The following is a 20,252-nucleotide window of genomic DNA, read 5'->3' as shown; positions in this document are numbered from 1 at the left end:
ATTTGTATTTGTCTGGCTTTAATTTCTTTGTTTTTTTATTAATTACTTTTCTTGCTTTATTAATCTTTATTAACGTAGAAATATTGCACCAGCTACTTACAACACCCAAATTACATTAAAAGAAATAACATGGAGCAGGTGATGAGCATCAAATATGAGAATATAAAGACAAGGTTAATGTAACTAAGAATGTAAAGACAAGATAGGTAACATCATTACAACTATATACAAGTACTTTGTAAGGTAAGCATTTTAGCCTTATCAAGCGAAGCAATTTGGATCGATTCTCCCTCCAAGCAGCTAGCATATATAAATTACACGAATTACCTACAAAAGATTGATATGTTATCATTATGAATTACTTTAACCGTCTCTTAAAAAAAGCTCATCAAGCTATGTTTTAGCGCGTACGTTATAACTTAACTTATACAAAGATACAAAATACTTCTAATCAGAATACTTATTTCAAATTTTCGTATGAAGAAAAGTGTTGCGGGGCATTTAGTTTTAGTGTAAACCCCGGCTACTCATGTCTTCTTGAGTTAACCTTCAACTCTAAGCGACTACAACATGATTGTAGATTAGTAGTGTAAGCAAAACTCATTGAAGGCAATAAAGACCTATAGATGATCTCATCATACAATGGTTGTCCCTTTTATTCCTAGACTAGATACAAAAGATAAAAGGGTTCAATAGTTGCTGAAAATGTACTCTAGCCACTTCTTGTAAAAGCCAACCAACAAATGTTGAGATTCGATTTTGTCAACAATCTAGTTAGCCTTTCATTGTAGCTTATAATGAAATTTCTTATAGAAAAACATGTACTGCCCTTTGCGGAGAAATTGTCTAGTTCAAATACATCTTTAATAAGGTTGTGTTCTTCTCAACTAAGTAAATTTTCGGCATAAATAAGTTTTCAGCATATATAAGTCGAACTCAGCAAAAATAGGCTAAGAAAAACAAAGCCCAACTTACAATTGGTCAAGTACGGTTCAGCCAATTGATTGGGCAAATTGGCTACTTTTCGAACCATACATATTTTTAAGACTGCTTTAGCATTGGCCTGCTTAGCGCAATTCAACCAGGCATCAGCTCGTTTTTTTAACTTAATAACCAACCACATGAAAACCAAGTTCCTTATTAACCCTTCACCATAATTCAATTTAATTCTTATAATAATAAAACTTACTGTCAAACTTAGAATACAGTAAAATTGATCCAAGTATAAGATTTATGCTGAAGAATATAGTTCAGAAGCCATCAACAATTCTCACAGAGACTTGCTCTGTAACTATTTGGGGGGCGAAAAAAATCAGATGATTATTACTTTTAAGGATAAATGTGTTTCAGGACAAAATTGATCAGTGAACAATCTACAATATAGAAATAAAATGCATTTGATCAAAACACTTGATATTGTACAATTGAATTGGATTATGTAAGGAAGACAAATTTGTTACCTGCTCTACAACAAGATAGTGACTATCAACAGTATGTATCATTGTCTTCGACAAAATTATATTCCTCACTTGATAAGTTCATCTTGTACAAGCGGAATTGCTGTATTCTAAAATGCACAATCTTCAATCATTCATCTAGAAGGTGACAATCCCATCTGCCAGACAGCACTTGAGAGGAGATTTGAGCTCAGAAGTTAACCGAAGAATAAGAGCTTCTGTGATGATAAGTAGGTCCTCTAAACCTTTGCACCAAGGACATGAAAAAACTCTGCAATATGATGGTGAACATAGTAACAAGATGTGAGAAATTGACTGTTCACAACAGCAAAAGAGCTAACAAAATCCAAGAATAAATCCCATACAGATGGGGTTTGAGGTCTAGAATCTCTAGATGTATACAGCTATACTTCAATTTTCTAAATAGTTAAAAATAATCAGGAAGGGGGAAGGGAGCACCAACTAGGACATAGGAATGTGTTTAAAACTTGCAGGACATACGAGATCATGCTAGCAAAAACAAATCTAGCCCAAAATAAAATTTTACTGGACTCAAAGCAAGTTCAAAACAATTTTCACAATTTACTTGTCACATAACACAGATGGAAAGCAGAAGTTACAATGTTATAGGAGGATGCTTACCTTTATGCTATGTGGTAAGCTGATCCAAAAATCTAAGTTAGGGATAACCTGGAAAGAGAAGGCATTAAAATAAGCCAGAGAGATAACGGAGCAGAATCAGGGAGCAGCAATAAGGACTTTAACACAGATGTCAAATTAGGAACAAATAGCATAGAAAATCATCAATAAAATTGTAGAATGTCATAACCAAATTAAGAAATAAGTTCAAGTAGCAGACATACATCTAAGCCACGAATACCAAGGGTGAAATATCGATAGGCTCCACCGATGAGCAGATAGGCTCCAACACTGCATAACAATCTGAGACCAAAATCGAAAGACTACAAGTCAAACAAGGAAATCCATAGAAGTAAAAGCATGCTTATATATGATTCTGAAGAGCCTCTGAAGCAGATACACAGTCTCCCTACTTACATTGTCAAAAGGAAACTAAACCATCCCCATCCGCTCGCATGAACTGCAATTTTGGGACAGCCTGAGGGATGTCTTAGCTCAGTTGCCTGTCAAAAAGACATAATAATAAACCATAGCATTATACATCTGAACCCGTAAACGTCTATCAGCTATGTAAGATAAAACTGGGAAATACAGAGTATCATCAACCTAGAAAGTGCACTAATCTCATATACAACTCTTCCATGATAAATTAAATTGTTCCTCCAGAGTGGTCCGCACATTAAGTGTAAAGGTATCTAGTGTAGACTGTAGAGATTTACATCAAGGGCATCCAACATCCAACAACAAAACTAAAGTATGTATGCTATGGGAGAAGTATACTGATGTAGGGAGAACAGATTTTTAAACATCTTATATACATCCCAATACACATAATTTTTTCTCGCAAATCATCATTATAAAACATAATTTAAAAAACAACGTTGCAGAATAAGAAATTATTGTCCATGTGTACTCACATAATGACAGGAACCTAATTTTTCAAATGTGTCTGGCTCCTGCAAACAAGGAAGACAGCATGCAAAGCGACAGTCAAGCAACCATAATTAGTGATAATCAGATGCAGTAAAAACCAAGTCACGAAATCTTACCTTAACACCCTTTGAGTCGCAAATTACAGAAACTGAAAGTGAACAGTTAACTCCGTCAGTAATGCTTGACATTGTAATAGTAACACCCTTGTCTGGAGACTTTCTATCTGGTGAACAACCAACATAGAACATTGTAAATAGTAATGTCAAAGGCCTTTCAAGTTCTACAAGATTGGGTGCTAGAGTCTTTAACAGAATAGTAAATGTGCAAAAACAGTCATAACTGTGAAGAGATTAATGCCTATCTCCCTCAGCTACATACACCAGGAGAAACCCATCCGTAAGGTTAATGAAGCCAAAAGTTTGTAAGAGGCACTCCTTCCAGAATTGATTGTAACTATATGCCAGTGTAATTTGAACTAATGATGTGAGCATGTGACAACTAAATTTGGATGAATGGAACAATTGAAAAATAAGTCACCACTCACCACTATTAGTCTATTACGACTTGGGACTCATGATGTATTTGGTTAAATTTGCGTACTCCATATATTATCAAAACTATTAATAAGTCATGCTATATACGAAGTAATGGAAGTATGAAAAAAGTTGTACTATCTTTGTTTCAAAATAATTACACCATTTCGACTTGGTGATATTTACTTGTCTTACTTTGACCATATGTTTATACTAATATATGAAAGCAAATATTATACTAATGTAAAATATTATTGGATAGTCTCAATGTATACTTTTGATAAATCATTTTTTTATACTTTCGATAAAGTCAAAATGGTGCAACTATTTGAAATGGAGAAAGTGTAAAGAACTTCAAAATTGTGGAGGGACCATGGCCACCTTTTCCCAAAAGTTAGCTTCGCCCCAGCAAAAGCACTAAGATGAAGAAAATATGGTCCTTACAAACTTATTTCCGGAAATGAGAAAGCAGAATGACAAGATATAATCTTTTACCTGTAAGATTGATGTCAAAGTTCATTTCACGACCAAGAGTTGTGCACGCGAGATATCCTGCACAGACATGGATTGGTTCATAAAAAAAATTCGACAAATTATTGTAAAACTATTGTTGCAAAGATATAATCTATGACAAACTATTGTACACAGAGCATGACGTTACAAAGATTTAATCATTACCAATGAGAATCCTAACAGCTTAAATACAACATTACATGAAACTATAATCACATTCAGGATATAATACAACGGCATTTTCTTTGTTTGATTGACTGATGTCTGATGGCCATGGAGCCAATATATGGTGTTCTGTACTATTTGAAAAATCCTCATCTAGCAATTAGACAACTGACAGTTAACCATGCAGTTTTTAAAGTCTCACGGCAGCATCTGGCACAGGCCACTACTAACGTTGTCTGGGTTATCAATACTATCACATTTCACATGAAGGAAAATTAAGAGCCATGAATTTAGCCAGTAAATGTACAATAAAATGAGGAACATCAGCAAGGAAGATAAAAAGTGGAGTCAGAAGCCAGAGGGATGGGGTAGTTAAAGAATGTGGGACTGGAAGCACCATCATAAAAACAGTGGATTGTTTGAAGATACTGTAGCAGAAGGAAGCAAACATAGTTATTTAGTGGCTGTAACTGAATAACACAGAATACGGAAGAGGATCCGAAAAAACAAGAAGATATATGCAGCAAAAGATAGTTCCACACTAATACAGTACTGCTACACTTCTACAGTTTATCAATACATCTGTTTTATGGTCTGGCTTGCTGTGAACACAATGAGGACCTTATATTGACCAGAGGCAATTGTCACACGACAATATACAGAGTTCTGAAATAGTTAACAAGAGGATTTTTCTATTGTCCCATGGATTCACAAATTTGTGACTATACTACTGTAGCTGGTGAACTAAGGCCAAAGAAGCCATTGGAAAAGATCGTTGTAATTTCGTATAGCCAGGTTATAAAGGCTAAAGAAGAATACGGCATTATTATTTGCAGGTTTGACAAGTGAGATCAGAACCCTCAGCTACCAATCATCCCCACACCTTGAAATAGAGAAGAAAGTATTTATAATAGGCAAAAGATAAAGGAACTCTGCAAAAGATATCTCACCTCCAGTGTTTTTAGCCACAAGGGCACTGCAACCCATTCCACAACGTGATGGCCCCCCACAATCCTACCAAATGAAAATGAAAGACTTGAAATTAGACTGAGAAATAATAGAAGAATATTTACACATGCAGGAGAAGAACAATCTCAAATATATTGAGGTCTGCAAATATGTATCGTAGAAAATTTAAAGGGGGGAGGGGGGGTCCATGCTGTTTATTCATAGAATTTCAACTTCCACAATTTATGTTACAGAATTGAATGGCAAAACAGAAAGTGAAACATATTAAAAAGGCATTTTATTAATAGAATCTTCTAAAAAGGTCTATGTCAATTTAACATGGTTATAGGCTTATAACCCAACACATCATTTTGGGACTAAGGCTTTGTTATTGTTGTTGTTCACAAGGAGCAAGGAAAATCCAAACTCCCAAGCTTATTATAGACCTTGGGTGAGGTCCCAAGGAAGAGAGGCAGTCAGCCTAGATGCCCCCTTGGGGGAGTTTGGAAAGAATCACACTCCTTGACTGACAAGTAACAAGTATTGCATATTTGCATGCCAGTATAGATGTTCAAAATAAGGAACATAAATTTAATAATTAAAATGTACAAAATGGAAAACCTACCCAACAATCAACACATCTTGGAGGGTCGTGATTGAAGATCATTCCGTCACAAAGCTACAGCAAAAACACAAGGAAAAAGAAACCTCAGCAAAAAATACAATTCTATCAGATAAGTAACTGAAATAGCCAAATAGATATATATTCTAAATCCTAGTCTTATCCAAAGTATAAGATATAACTTAGTAGTAAGGAGTCAACGCTAGTGAAGTCACTGCTTCAAGTTAGAATTATATTTCAAATGCAATCAGCATTCAGGCATCCATCCTCTTCAAAAAAATATACCAAAAGGTAGTAGCACCACTGTATTTGAAAGAGTGTAACCTGGTTAAGCCAACCTGAAACCAGATAATTGTATCATTTGCAGCTACTTTGTAAAACCTGAAAACAAATTGAACAAAAAATTTGTCAAAGACACACTTGATTGATTCAGAGCATAATAGTCAAACACTGGACCACTTGATGCGAAACACGTGCATTAGTACATCTATTGAAGTCCACATGTTTAATGGAAAAGCGCTTATAGGATACAGTAGTTTTGTCAGGAAGCACAAACACAATTGCATAATTGCAAGAACAGTGTTGATGCAGCCCATCATGAGTAATTTATTCTACATAGCAACCTCATAATGTGCCCACCATTACGAGAACACCATGTTTTATAGGAGGACCTTAGTAGGGTGGCATAGACTAGAAAGGTTCTGGTTGTGGCAGCTTAGTTTCTTAATTGTATTTTTAATTTTCTTTCAGTTTCTTTATCGTTTCATTGGCTCTGTTCTTTTTTTCATTTTGCTTTGTTTTCTTTGTAGATCTTCCCTTCTCTTTCATCAAAACAAAACAAAACAAATTATTGCACCCTCACCAATTGCAGTTTAACAAAAATCATTGAACCAAACCAAATAAAATCGTAAATATGCAGCCTTTAATGCTGCCTTTAAAAGTGGCAAATCAATAATCAATCAACCCAACTCCACAATCAAGGGGCCACAAATGAAGCCTTTTGTTCTATTCACCTTATTTTCACATATTTGATATTTCAAGAAAGATAAGTTCAAATGAGGGTTTATAAGTTCTGATAAGATATGTACAAATAAGGGTTAATAAGTTCTGATAGGATATGTTCTGGAAATATGATTAGATATAATAAAGGAAAATAGGATTAGATAAAATAAGTACAAAAAAAATATAAGTTTTGATAAGTGTTACTCCATAATAAGGGCTAACTAATTCAATTTACAACTAAAGTAAGTTCTAATAAAGCCTAACAAGTTCAAGTAAGTTCAAAAAAAATTGAAAATCAGGTGAATAGAATGCACTCTTCCTCTGTGGACGAAGCCTAAAACATGTTCCTTGTCCTCTTGGTGTGTTTCAACTAGTTGCACATATAGCATTCTTCTACTTGTTTTATCGATCCTTACAAGATTGCATGGTCTTTTACACTAGAGAAGTAGAGAGTCCCCTACATATATGGTAGCTCGTGTGCTTTGTTTTCATTGCACTACTTTTCATTATGCTTGATGATTATCGAGTGACATTTTTTTTACATAGACTAAGTAGTTAAAATGAAACTAATCACCCGATTCACCCCATCATTCATCTGCTCCTCCATGCCTTAACTGCAAAACCTATGACTCTTACTCCTACACAAACACTACTCAGACAAACAATCCAGCAAAAAACATTGATAAATCAACTTTCTAACCAGTGCTATTTGTTTAGCTAATCCTTACGAACTGAAAGAAAAACAAATTAATGCATGAAAGTAGTAACTATGGCCGAATTTACAAATCTAGTTAGCGAATTGCGTTCCCATACTTAATCTTGTACAAGCAAATCAAGTAACCGCAATACTAACCTAACCTCTAAACATTCCTTCTGATCAATTGAATGAATAACAACCTAATTTCAAAATCCAAACATATCCCAAACACAAAACCAAACAAAACCCAAATGAATTCAATTAAAATCATAAAATCTGACAATCAAACGAAACCCCAAATACCAAATGTAGCTAAATGGTGAAAGTTCATCATCAATCAACATTAACAAAAACCCAGAATAAAAAATCAACAAATGCTCAAATAAATCAATCAAAAAAACTCACCCATCTTCGCTGAGAACACCATGTGGGAAATTCTTAACCGCAGAAGTTAAGCTGTAGCTATACAATTTGTTGCGCTCACGAGTGCCATATTCGCAGGTGCCAGCAAAGACTGAGTTGAAGTTGACTTGGAACAAAATCGCAACAAGAAAGAGAATGAGCTTTGAAGAATAATGAGAACCCATGATTATGGAGATTTTTGAAATTGTAATTACAAATACCAGATAAAAAGTTTCATGGTTTTTAGAGGGTTTTTTATGTTTAAGGTGTTCGATTAGTTATCGCCTCTTAAAACTGGAAATTGTTGGTCTTCCTTTCTCTTCGTTTTCTTGGTAAGGATCGATCAAGGCAGGACTTTTGGGGTTGAACTTGGGGTGTTCAAGGTAATGTTTTGTGGGACAACGTTGATGTACAAAATCGTATTGACCTTGGATGAGGGTACAATTCATTTTCGTTTAGGGCATTCGGAATAAAAGGTAGGGATAAGAGGGTGGGATAAGGATAAGGAATTGACTGAGTGAAAAAGGAAGATGAAGTACTGCATAATGATTTACTCTTGTTTGATATAGATGGGGACATAGTGTGAATGTAGATATTCCTAGGGAGGTTTAGCCATTTTTGTGGTGTGGCTAGAGGGTTGAGCGAGGACGAGAGGGAAAGCTTGGTGTGTGTGTGTTTGGGGTCTTGGTGTTCCTCTAAAGTTGAAAATTTTTTGTGAGGCAAGTTGACAATCTTGTAAAAGAAGTATGGCAATGAAATAGGAGCTTTTTAGGCGTCACCTTGCGTCTAACTAGCTCTGTAATTGAATATATTATGACGCAAGAAGTATGGATAAGCAACCAGTTTTTGAGATTGATTAATGAGGACATAAGGTTCTCTGTTAGTCATTCATGCCAAAAATGCTGTGGTTTGCGAGTAAGATGAAATAGGAAAGAGTTAAGAATGTTATTGTTTTTTGGCATGGTCCATTTGGTTTTGTAATTACAAGTCTATTCATGAAAATGTTTTATCAAAGATGGTGCTAATAACTAAGTTATGCTAGTATGGTAAACAAAGAAAAAAAGTGTTAAACAAACATGTAATTTCAAGCTTCCCTTTAACTGCAACGTTGCTTTGTCTCTGATGGGCGTAAATTTGGTCAACATACTAGCTTCAATGTAAGACTGGGTGCAATTGTGAGAGATGATAAGGGATGCTTATCATAGGCTCCAATTAGGTGGCATAAGGAAGAATGGGGTGTTTGTCTTTAGGAGTTGAAGATGGGTGAGGCAACTGTTGCACAAAGGTTGGGTTACATGTGAGTATGGTAAGAAAGTAACATATGACTTGAGTAATTGACAACAACATTTTGGGTTTCTCTCCATTGTGATTGTTTTATATTAACTAGAGCAGTTAACGTATGTGATGCAAGCGCTGTAATTACCCATATTTGGAAATCTCTTTTGGTTTGGTAATATGTCACAACTTTAGTTGTAAGTGAGTAGTATTAATAAGGAAAAAATGTAAACAAATATTTTTAAGGTTATAAATGTCTGCACACTATTTTTAAAAGTTTAAATAAAGAGGCAATTAACATTAATGAGGGTAAATAAATATTTTAAAGGTAGAATATAATTGTCCAAACACTATTCATAAGAGTTATCTCAAACTTTTTAAAAGGTAGGGATATAACTATATAAGCAATCTTATTTGTTGTTTGATATTTTTTTTTACCATTTCACATGCTTGAATGGTAGATAGCATAGTAGCTCATCACGTACTCTTGTAGTAGAGTGGGATACTTATGGTAGTTCAAATTTAGTTTGTATTGATAACCTTACTAGTGATAAACTTTAAAATTAGTTCGTGATCTTGATGATACTTACACTAATAACTGAACGAGTTGCCTTTAAGGGTGTTTTTGAGATCTTTGATATTGAAGTTAGTAAAGAACAATATGTTGAGGGAGAAACTGAGAAAGTAATGTTTTCTATTTTTAAATGTTTATGATTGTTAACCTGAAAAAATGACATATACCTTAATAAGCTCCGCTAGTTAACCAGGTTTAGGGTTTAAATTTTAAAGTTACTCGAATTTTTTGGGAAATTCTTTTTGGCACTTACAAGTTTTTTAATTTTCTTTTTGATTAACAACAAAAATTTCAATTATTCATGGTAATACTGAATTATTAGTATAATGAACACGTGAATATCAAAAAGAATTTCCCAACTTACATTTTTGACGAAAATTATTCAAATTGAAATGAATTTAACCCAAAAAAAAAATCCCTAAAATGTAACTAAAAAAACTGAAGAATGGAATTACCCATAAGTTCATAACCAAAACGGCAAAAACCCTCTACAGTTTATATGTTCGTTCTTTGAGCAGCCAAACAACACAAACCGGAAAACAAAGAAAGAATGGAGACGACGGCGGAAATCAACACAAACAAGGCGTTAACAACCACCCTTTTCTCCGACCTTAAACCGCCTCTCTCTGAACCGGTTATTGAAGCTCTTCATCAAGGTGGTTTTCACTATTGTACACCGGTTCAAGCCGCCACTATACCTTTACTTTGCACCTACAAAGATGTCGCCGTCGATGCCGCCACCGGTTCAGGAAAAACCCTTGCTTTTATTGTCCCACTTGTTGAAATTCTTCGCCGGTCTAACCCTTCTCCTAAACCCCATCAAGTTTGTTTCTTTCTCTCCTTTTCTGGATTTTTGCAGTTTATATTCTGTAATTTTAGATGGGTTTTTCTTTTTTGAGTGATTTATGTAGTGTAATTGCATTTTTTGGTTTAGTGTGGTTGGTTATGAATATTTGTTTGAAGTAGTATTTGAATTAGTGGGTAATTGAATTATGATTAATGTAGTATTAGAATTAGTGGTAATTGAATTTTGCTGATTGAAGATATTTGCTCGGATGTTGTGAGTAGTGATGATGGGGTATGAATGATATGAACATTTACGATTCGTTTTGTAGATGGTAATATGATAATATTCTCAATTTGTTAATGTTTGTTGATGTCCAGCACTCCAACATTTTAACATTCATATCATGTTTGATTGGATGCTTTATGTAATGTTCGAATAGTGATGATAGGCTATGATTGAAATGAACATTTATTTGAAGTAATTTGTTAATGCTTGTTATTTATGCACTCATACATTTGAACATTCAAAGCTATTGGAGCTTCCTTGCAATGATTTTGAACTGGTGGGGTGGTCAGTGCAGAACTTATATGAGCTTCTAGCAGACGATGCATGTCAAACAGCTTCATTTGCCGGATCATAAGGTTCATAACTCATGGGTTGAGTCTTGGTTATTGTTGTTGTTGTTGAATCCCTTTAAGTCATAACTTTGTGTTATTGTATAATTGTGGAGTAAGCCATTGTCGCCTATGTTTAATTGAAGGCTTGCTAATCATGGATTAACTTTGACCACGTTGTCTTACTAGAATATAAAGACCAAATGTTATTGTGTCATATATTGTTGGATTAGTCTCAATCTAAATATCGCTTTTTTTTTTCTTCTCTAATACATATTGTATATGCGAAGTATTTATGTTCAAACTTGTGCTGTGGCAAGTGTGTTAGTCAAATTGTTTCAAGTATTCTGATAGGAAGGGAGTGCATGTCACAAAATTTGTTATTTGAAATTTTCTTTTTTGCCTTCCCCCCCCCCCCCCTCTCCTTTTGCTTGTCAGATATTTGTCTTAATTTATAACAGAAGGTAATGGGGAAATTAGACTATTAGAGATTTAAAGGTTTAATGAAAATGGGCAGCTACCGCAGTCAAGGTTAAATTGGTCTGATTGTTTTTTGTTAGTGACTTCAGCAGGAAAATTTTCTGGTATTAAATTGTTAGCTTTATATTAAACTCTTTAATTTAGCTGTTAGCTGAAGTGAATGATGGATTTAGGCCCTCACTTCCCTGTATTTGTGTATCAATAAATAAAATAAGCTTGCTCTAGTGCTTATCAATTACTGTCTTGCAGGTGTTGGGAATAATTATCTCTCCGATTAGGGAGTTGTCATCACAAATATATAATGTTGCCCTGCCTTTTATATCAACACTTTCAAATGTCAAGCCAATGCTTCTTGTTGGAGGAGGGGATATTAAAACAGATTTGAAAAAGATAGAGGAGGACGGGGCAAATGTATTGATTGGGACACCAGGAAGGTTGTTTGACATCATGGAACGTGTAGATGTCTTGGAATTTCGTGACCTTGAGGTATATTTTACTTGTGTTAATATGAACTTGTTCAGGTGTCTCTGGACCGTAGTTGAATTTCTTGATCGTCTTCGTTTTTTTTGGTTTTGGGGGGTCTGTATAGACTGCTATAGTGTGGGGTTCTTGTAATTGTTGCTTATCTGAGTACATTCTGTACTTTATTGTATTCGTGTACAGGTTTTGATTCTGGACGAGGCCGACAGGCTTTTGGATTTGGGGTTTCAAAAGGACATTAATAACATAATATCACGCTTACCAAAGATTCGTAGAACTGGTTTGTTTTCTGCTACTCAAACTGAGGCAGTTGAGGAGCTTTCTAAAGCTGGGTTAAGGAATCCTGTGAGGGTTGAAGTTCGCGCAACTGCAACAGCGAACACTTCAAAAATACCCTCGGGCCTTCATATTGAGGTATTTTGATTCATAGAGCTCAGCATGTCTTTATTAGACGTTTGAGACCTTGGCATGGATCTTACTTTCACAGTTTCATGCTTGCCAAATTTTTTCTTCTTTAGTCTTGTTTTGTTTGTGTTCTTGAGAGCTCATAAAGTCCTGATAGTGGTGGTGATCTTTGCTTGATCATTGGTCTGATTAGATAGCTATGTCATAAAGTCCTAATCTTGCCTGAAATTTCTAGAGCTTGAGCTTCCATTTTCATATTGTCTCTTGGGTCTGGATGATGAGTGTACTCATCTGTAGAAATTCAGCATGGTAACTCTTTTTTCTGCTGAGTTAAGAATTTGGAAGGTGCTTGCAGAGTTGCCCCTAAAATAATAGCTTTTGATGAGATCATGAGAACCTTGCTCTCATAGCATTGTTGATGGGTGGGGATAAGTGAGCTATCATTGAATTTGGCCATCCGGAAACAATTTGCCTTGATCCCGTGACCTAAACTCTTGAAATGTTAAATGTGTGTAGTTTGATTGCTATGAGTATATGAGTTCATGCTCAGATCTCATACCCACTAGCCTTGAGTATATAATTTTGATTTGCAAATTATTAGCCTTGTATGCTATGTCTCTAGCTGTTTCTTTCCCCAAACTCAAAACAAGTTATGTTTATATGGTTGTGCTAACGTTGACCAGAACATGCCCACTAGCTAAGAAGGAATTATATTTATGATACTTGTATTCTTCTGACATTTTTCTTGGCATTGGTAATATCTCTTTCTTGTTTTGTAGTATCTGGAGTGTGAGGCAGACAGGAAGTCATCGGAGCTTGTTGACCTTCTTGTCAAATACAAATCCAAAAAGATTATAATGTGGGTTACAAGTGATTCTATATACGTAGTATATAAATGTTTGCAATTTTGCATAAACTTCTTCAAATACTAAATAAAATGGTTGTTGTATTTTTGTCTATGCTTGTGCAGCTTCTTTATGACTTGCGCTTGTGTTGATTACTGGGGAGTTGTGCTTCCACAACTTGCTGTACTGAAGGGTCATTCAATAATTCCTATTCATGGGAAAATGAAACAGGTACGATTTAGATGATATGTTTGTAGTTGGATCATTTTGCTTTTTTAGTTTCTTACTTATTGATATTCATATGGCCTTTAGAGTGCTAGAAAAAAAGCTTCAGAATCATTTACGGGTCTTTCAAGTGGCATTCTTCTTTGTACTGATGTTGCTGCTCGTGGATTGGACATACCAGGCGTTGACTGCGTTTTGCAGGTAACATTATTATCGCATTAATGGATGTTACTACTGTTATAAGTTGATGTTTTAATTATATACTGAATTTTCTATTATTATGATGAAATAAAGTAATGATCCTATGATGCTTGCTGATGGAAGCAGTGATTGGAAATCAAGGCTAAATTAATTTTTAGTAATAAGACTTATATCTTTAAATATATCTTAAAATGCCAATTATTTTGTTCTATGTTTGCAGTTTGATCCCCCACAAGATCCAAATGTATTTAATCATAGAGTTGGACGAACTGCTCGCATGGGGAAAGAGGGAAGTGCTGTTGTCTTTCTGTTGCCCAAGGTAGTTTTAAGACTTAATGTCCATATTGTGGATGACTTTGGAGTTCCAAATTTCAATGTTCAAATTTTACCGCCTGCTTGTGAACACTGATACATTGTTATAAAATGTACAGGAAGAAGCATATGTTGAATTTCTGCGGATAAGGAGGGTGCCTCTTCAGAAAAGGGAGTGCTCTAATGGTCCTGATGTCGTTCCCCAGGTGGGTAAATTTGCTGTTTGAACTTTGATGTGTCGTTTTGATGGCTGCATGTGGGGTCATGTTGATGCTAATATCTCCATACTCTTTTATCAAACTTCATTTTCAGATCAGGTCTGTTGCAATAAAGGACCGTGATGTTGTGCAGAAAGGACAAAAAGCCTACGTCTCTTTCATCCGTGCATATAAGGAGCATCATTGCTCTTATATTTTCAGGTCATATGCTGCAACTTCATGTACTGTGATAAGTATTTCTGCAATTACTTCATATTGAGAGACTGACAAAAGTGAATTCTCATGAATTATAGGTGGAAAGAACTGGAGTATGGAAAGTTGGGGATGGGGTATGGTTTATTGCAGTTACCTTTAATGTCTGAAGTTAAGCTCCACGGACTGTCAACAGAAGGTTTCACTCCAGTTGAGGGTGTGAAGTTGCAGGAGATCAAATTTAAGTAAGAACCTTTCAAAGGAATTGGAATGCTTATGTTATGTAAATTATAATACGAAGTATATCTTTTATACTGTAAAGAATCATAGGCTGACTCGTCATGGTTTTCTTTTAGGGACAAATCTCGTGAGAAACAAAGGAAAAAGAATTTGCTGGAGAAACAGTCAGAAGTAAACCAGAATCGAAAAACACAAAAGCACAAACCTGCCCCAAATAAGACTGCTGCAATGAAGAAGACAACAGCAAAGAAAAGACGGGCTGTTCAGACTAAGGAAGATGTAGATGACTTAACTCGGGAGTACCGGCTTTTGAAGAAGTTGAAAAAAGGTACTATTGGTGAGGATGAGTATGCAAGGTTAATGGGAGCCGATGATTTGCTGGATTGAAGTAGACTAATTCTGCAGAAGTAATCGTTTACAAATGGTCCATACCATGAAGATCATTTCACGAGCGGATTGACCCATGAGAAGGATTTATTCCTCGAGGCTGAGAAAGAAATGTTGCCTGTTCTCCGATTTTACAAGTGTTTAGCTGAGCATATCACTACGGAGCAATCTAAGAAACGTTGTGGCCGACTATCTGAACTGCCAATGCAATTGTGGATTTTGACACGGCAGAGGTCCTGAACAAAAGTAGAAGAAATATAGTCACAACCAAAATCTGATTCTAAATTTTGATCTGTATTATCCTTTTTGATTTTGTAATTTAAGTGCTTATTACTATGTACAAGTATGTTATTTAATGGTAATCCCAATTTAGGGGTGTTCTTTGTGTATTGTTGATTTTTTTAGTTGCCATTTACAGAGACGATAACTGGAGACAACTCATAGTTAACAGATGAGGCTGACGTCTGTCTAAATCCCTTAAGCTGATAACGCTGCTTCAGAACATCTCTGATTATGATTATTCCTGATCAAACATTTTTATCTTTGCGATTATCAATGCATATATTAATATTAATAAATTATACATTGAGTGATTTTGATCTCATGTGATTATGTTTTTCATTAGATATAAATCACTAATAATAGCTTAAGTAGAGTGGGTAAGTAGTCGAAAAAGCAAAATGTTTCATTTAAAATGACGGAGTAGAAGTAAAATTCATAGTATGATTTCATTCCGTAGCTTAAAGAAATTACTGCGGTTTTTATGTTAAATTTTGGGTGTTACGTAAGTAAATTTCACAACACCTAAAATCTTGATTAGTTTTGACTTCAAATCCCAGAATTTGTTACTCAAATGTAGTATGATCGAAAGAAAAAGAAGTTTGGTGATGTAAATTTCTTCTAGAAATTATGATTGCTCCTTTAATTTTTTTTTTTATTATTATTGTTGTTTTAATGTGTTGAATATAATGCAAGTTTTATTGTAGCTGTATAATATCTTAATTTAGGTTGTTAAAGTCTTAGACTCTTAGTACTAGTATATTATTCAAGGACATTATTATGACATGAGAGCAAATTCGTTTACATTGTTAAGAGTATCTTTTGTGACTCTCTAATACGGAATATAAAACACTAACTACAATTATATAAATAAATAAACACGTGCTAACATGCAATGTATATTATGCTGCAAGAGATCTAATAATTTGTATAATTGAGATTTTATGAGGTTTTGTGATACAACCTGATTTGATTTCATTTTTTAATTCCTTTTAAAATATCAAATAGGCAAATAGCCAAATAGGTGTAGATATTTCATATCAAGGCACCTAACTTAATGCTGAATTGCTGATGGCTCAAACTATGAGCTGTACACGATTTTTTTCCTTAAGACTATGATAATATCTGTGTAATCTAGCATTCATTATTGCATGTGCATAATCAATCTTAGTGATAATGTTTAGTATAAACAAATTGAATAATGCTCTTGCAATGCATGAGTTTTATAATTTATTGGATAAGAATTAATAATTTTCAAATAATCTATGGGTGGTTGCTTGCTATTATCAACAAATAATTCCCGATAAAGTGTTCCTTATAGTAATTTATTTATTTATTTTATTTTTTATTTGACAAGATTCCTCTTAGTAATTTGATTATGTAAAGTTTTAAATTATGGATAACTATTATCCAATTTAAAGGTGATTTTTTTTTTTAATGTCTTTAACCTGTTTTTGAATTATCTTCGTACGTTACAAGTGAAATTAAAATTTTAAAAGGGTAAGTTCAATTAAAGATTCAAAGGGTAATATAAAGGGGCAATAAATAGAAACAACTTTATCGATAAAATAAGTGACTTTTAAAGCTTTGATCATTATAGGGTAACTTTACACATGTCTTATAATATTTATTTTAGCACCTCTACATAATACATACACAAAATTTCAAATAATAGTCGTGATGATTGAGAGTTAAACTGTAATATGCACTAACAAATTTGAAAGCAACAATTTTATTCATTTCTTTTTCTTACAAAAAAGGAATATAGTTGCCTCCTACTAAATTTTGATGGTTAAAAACTTAAAATGTGTAAATAACACTTTTGTTAGGGAATTTTTTTTATAAATGTATATTATAAAGTTAAAGTATTAAATCTGACATGTATGATCAAAATAGTACAATATATAAAATTATGGAGAATTAGATACATAACGTCCTAAAATTGCATGATTGCATCCTAATCATGAGTCCATAACACGAGCACAAAAATCAGGACGATTTACCAAAATAAGCTTAATTCACAAACAATTTTGTAAAGTAGATGCGTGACAAAACTATTTACCAAACTAAGCTTCTAAGGTAAATTGGGACAGTGTTTTATACTCTGGTTTTTTTAAAAAAAAAATTCAATTTGTAAAACGCTGTCTGGACAGCGGTTTACATGTTGACTTGTTTTTTTAAAAAAAAATCGTAATTTCTGATTTAAAATTTTCTATAAAAAAAAACCAAATTTCTGATTCAAAAAAAAAAAAGTTCGTGAAACGCTGCCTAAGACAGCATTTCACTAACTTATTTTTATTTTATCTTTGTAAAAAAAAAAAATCAGATACTCCATGTTCTCCATTGAAGCGTACTCCACATTCTCCATTGAAGCAACAACTATTACAACATTACAACATTCTCCATTGAAGCATACTCCACGTTCTCCGTTGAAGCAGCAACCATTACAACATTCCAGGGTTTATCATCAAATTTTATTGACGGTAAGATCAATTATTGAAAGATGATCAATTTTGATTTTTCGAGCATAGTTTACTTTTGAATCGAATTTGCAGTCTATATTAAGGAGCTATGAAATTGGACCTTTTTTTCCCTAAAATTTGTGATTTTTTCGAGCCTAATTTTGGAGGAATCAAATTTAGTTGATAATGCGTTGCTGAACCCTACAATGATAGGAAGGAACTATGAAATTTGCTGAACCCTATAATGATAGGAAAGAAGGAACTATGGTTGTTGCTTCAATGGAGAACGTGGAGTATCTGATTTTTTTTTTAAAAAAAAAATAAATAAAAATAAGTTACTGAAACGCTGTCACTGACTTATTTATTTATTTTTTAAATCAGAAATTTGGTTTTTTTTTTTTAAAAAAAAAAGTCAATATGTAAAACGCTGTTCTAGACAGCGTTTTACATATCCAATATTTTTTTTAGAAAATTTTAAATCAGAAATTACGAAATTAAAAAAAAAAAAGAAGTCAACATGAAGACAGCGTTTTACAAATTGATTTTTTTTTAAAAAAAAACTAGGGTATAAAACGCGTTTGGTAGATAGCTTTGCCCGCTTAGTTTGGTAAATAGTTTTGCCACGCGTCTACTTTACAAAATTATTTTGTAATTAAGCTTAGTTTGGTTAATTGTCCCAAAAATCAGCTCGAAGGGTGTAAAATTGTGACACCATCCTTTGATTCTTTCCTTCACATTGTTTTCGCATGATCCAAGTACAAAGTAATGTCAACGGCCAAGTCACTCCTCCTTGTTCTTCATCATCATCGTCTTCTTCCTTCAAATGCTAAATCGCCTTCTTCGCGCCTTTTTGAAAAGAGAAACCCTAATCTCTACCAAAAACTTCGTTCTCTTAATCAAAACCAAAATCTTTCTTCTCATCCCTTCTCCAATCATGGCTTCTCAAAAATCCCCTGAATTACCCATTTCAGACCCACCAAAATTTGACCCATCACAACCATCAAATCCAATTTCATACCCAATCAAAACCCTCCAAGAGCTCGAATCAAGATCATATTTTGATTCATTTCACTACCCTTTTAATAAATCTACAACCCCTTTAAATGGGGATTTGAATTTGCCCCAAAAACCTAGGCTTTTGGTTTGCCATGATATGGCTGGTGGGTACTTGGATGATGATAAGTGGGTCCAAGGTGGGACTAATTCTGATGCTTATGCTATTTGGCATTGGTATTTGATGGATGTTTTTGTTTATTTTTCTCATAATTTGGTTACCCTTCCTCCTCCTTCTTGGGTTAATGCTGCTCACAAGCATGGAGTTAAGGTATTTTTTTTTGATTGAGTAACTAGGTTAGTACTTGTGCAATAAATTATTTTTGCAAAATTGTACTTCATGTGCTAATTTGTTGTGGTTATGTTTGATCTTAGGTGTTGGGGACCTTTTTGACAGAATGGGATGAGGGTAGGATCATAAGTGATCAACTGCTATCCAGTATCGAGTATGCTCGAATGTGTGCTGAACGATTGGCCGAGCTTGCTATTGCTCTTGGATTTGATGGCTGGCTGGTAAATTATTCCTCTATTTTATTATAGTATATATCTGCATGTTTTTCATATTTTGCCTGATTTCTGTGTATTGCAATTTTTTTGGCAATTGGCAAATGTAAATTGGCATTAGTAGATGATTGGATGGTTAGTTTTATTGTAGCTTGGATGTTTGCACAACAAATGACAGTGAACTCTCGGACAGGATACCCTGTGAACATATTTTCTCTTCTGTCTCTATTTTTTCTTGGGAGTGTCTTCTTATCTACCTTGCTTAGGATAATCGTGAGTTTGTGGGATTTACATTGTTATTGCTGGGGAAGGAGGGTAGTTTCATTGATTCCGGTAAAGCCGAGAGACGTTATTGCAGCTAAAGACAGTCAAGAAAAGGATTTTGTTAAGGGGCACGTGTCAAATGCCTTTGCAAAATTGTTTTTGGATTTCTAGTTGACAATTGACCTGTTCCTTCTTATGGCTGGTCTTTCATGTGAGGTTTTGATTGATACTAAAGATGGAAGAGCTTTGCTTGATGTTGAAATGACTTCTCACTAGTCACTATGACATACCATGTATTTTTACTCTGCTTAACTCTTGATGCAATGGATGTTAGGCAACTTGACGCTTAAAAAGAATTTGTGAACCATTGTATCACCCTTTTGTTTCAGTTATCTTTTTATGTCAGTTCTTTAATTTGTACTTAATTGACTCTAATTACAGAGATCAAAACTGACAGCTGATATTAGTTTTTCTCTTGGTCTCCTTTAAAAATTACTTGACAGTTGACACCCCTCAAAGTCTATCTTATGTAATTCCTTGTTAG

The 20,252-nt window shown here is 34.2% G+C and overlaps 3 protein-coding genes across 7 annotated transcripts in view; 2 read left to right on the top strand and 1 right to left on the bottom strand.

Moving 5' to 3' along the window:
- Window positions 1-105: 105 nt before the first annotated feature.
- Window positions 106-8,642, bottom strand: LOC110699337. 2 transcript variants are annotated; one of them, XR_002506889.1, is made up of 12 exons: window positions 7,915-8,642; window positions 6,149-6,191; window positions 5,814-5,867; window positions 5,191-5,254; window positions 4,058-4,114; window positions 3,146-3,252; window positions 3,014-3,052; window positions 2,514-2,599; window positions 2,321-2,399; window positions 2,100-2,147; window positions 1,461-1,728; window positions 106-327 (listed from the first exon to the last, which is right to left on the bottom strand). XR_002506889.1 is itself a non-coding variant. In XM_021876851.1 (11 exons), exons 1-11 carry the CDS (start codon window positions 8,094-8,096, stop codon window positions 1,648-1,650), a joined length of 840 nt encoding a protein of 279 aa, XP_021732543.1. In that variant the 5' UTR covers window positions 8,097-8,642; the 3' UTR covers window positions 1,245-1,647. The 2 variants fall into 2 exon arrangements, 1 of the variants encoding a protein (XP_021732543.1); XM_021876851.1 differs by lacking the exon at window positions 106-327 and having other exon boundaries at window positions 1,245-1,728.
- A 1,542-nt stretch (window positions 8,643-10,184) lies between these two features.
- LOC110699336 (DEAD-box ATP-dependent RNA helicase 18-like) lies at window positions 10,185-15,596 on the top strand. The gene is made up of 11 exons (XM_021876850.1): window positions 10,185-10,583; window positions 11,891-12,127; window positions 12,305-12,535; window positions 13,306-13,385; window positions 13,497-13,602; window positions 13,684-13,797; window positions 14,018-14,116; window positions 14,229-14,315; window positions 14,422-14,528; window positions 14,621-14,764; window positions 14,876-15,596. The coding sequence occupies exons 1-11, from the start codon at window positions 10,311-10,313 to the stop codon at window positions 15,144-15,146; spliced, it is 1,749 nt and encodes a 582-aa protein (XP_021732542.1). The 5' UTR covers window positions 10,185-10,310; the 3' UTR covers window positions 15,147-15,596.
- Window positions 15,597-18,505: 2,909 nt separating this feature from the next.
- LOC110699333 (cytosolic endo-beta-N-acetylglucosaminidase 1-like) overlaps window positions 18,506-20,252 on the top strand; it is a 29,136-nt gene continuing 27,389 nt past the window's right edge. For 3 of the 4 annotated variants that reach the window (XM_021876848.1, XM_021876847.1, XM_021876846.1), the window contains exons 1-2: window positions 18,506-19,211; window positions 19,316-19,453. In XM_021876848.1, coding sequence (XP_021732540.1) covers window positions 18,711-19,211; window positions 19,316-19,453 — 639 coding nt within the window. In that variant the 5' untranslated portion in view covers window positions 18,506-18,710. The remainder of the gene's footprint in view (window positions 19,212-19,315; window positions 19,454-20,252) is intronic. The other variant, XM_021876845.1, reaches the window with a different exon arrangement.

Source organism: Chenopodium quinoa, unplaced genomic scaffold, assembly GCF_001683475.1.
Source record: "Chenopodium quinoa cultivar QQ74 unplaced genomic scaffold, ASM168347v1, whole genome shotgun sequence".
Classification (NCBI taxonomy): domain Eukaryota; kingdom Viridiplantae; phylum Streptophyta; class Magnoliopsida; order Caryophyllales; family Amaranthaceae; genus Chenopodium; species Chenopodium quinoa.
The sequence above is the reverse complement of the archived record's forward strand: the minus strand, read 5'-3'. Positions and strand labels throughout refer to the sequence as shown.

Bases quoted from the DNA above. Each gene is read 5' to 3' on its own strand.
- LOC110699337 (XM_021876851.1), bottom strand. From the start codon at position 8,096: ATGGGTTCTCATTATTCTTCAAAGCTCATTCTCTTTCTTGTTGCGATT. The intron at 6,192-7,914 runs GTGAGTTTTTTT...ATTTGTTTTCAG, and splicing joins GGTGTTCTCAGCGAAGATGG to GTTTTACAAAGTAGCTGCAA. The intron at 5,255-5,813 runs GTAGGTTTTCCA...TTCATTTGGTAG, and splicing joins CAAGATGTGTTGATTGTTGG to GATTGTGGGGGGCCATCACG.
- LOC110699336 (XM_021876850.1), top strand. From the start codon at position 10,311: ATGGAGACGACGGCGGAAATCAACACAAACAAGGCGTTAACAACCACC. The intron at 12,128-12,304 runs GTATATTTTACT...ATTCGTGTACAG, and splicing joins TGGAATTTCGTGACCTTGAG to GTTTTGATTCTGGACGAGGC. The intron at 14,117-14,228 runs GTAGTTTTAAGA...TAAAATGTACAG, and splicing joins TTGTCTTTCTGTTGCCCAAG to GAAGAAGCATATGTTGAATT.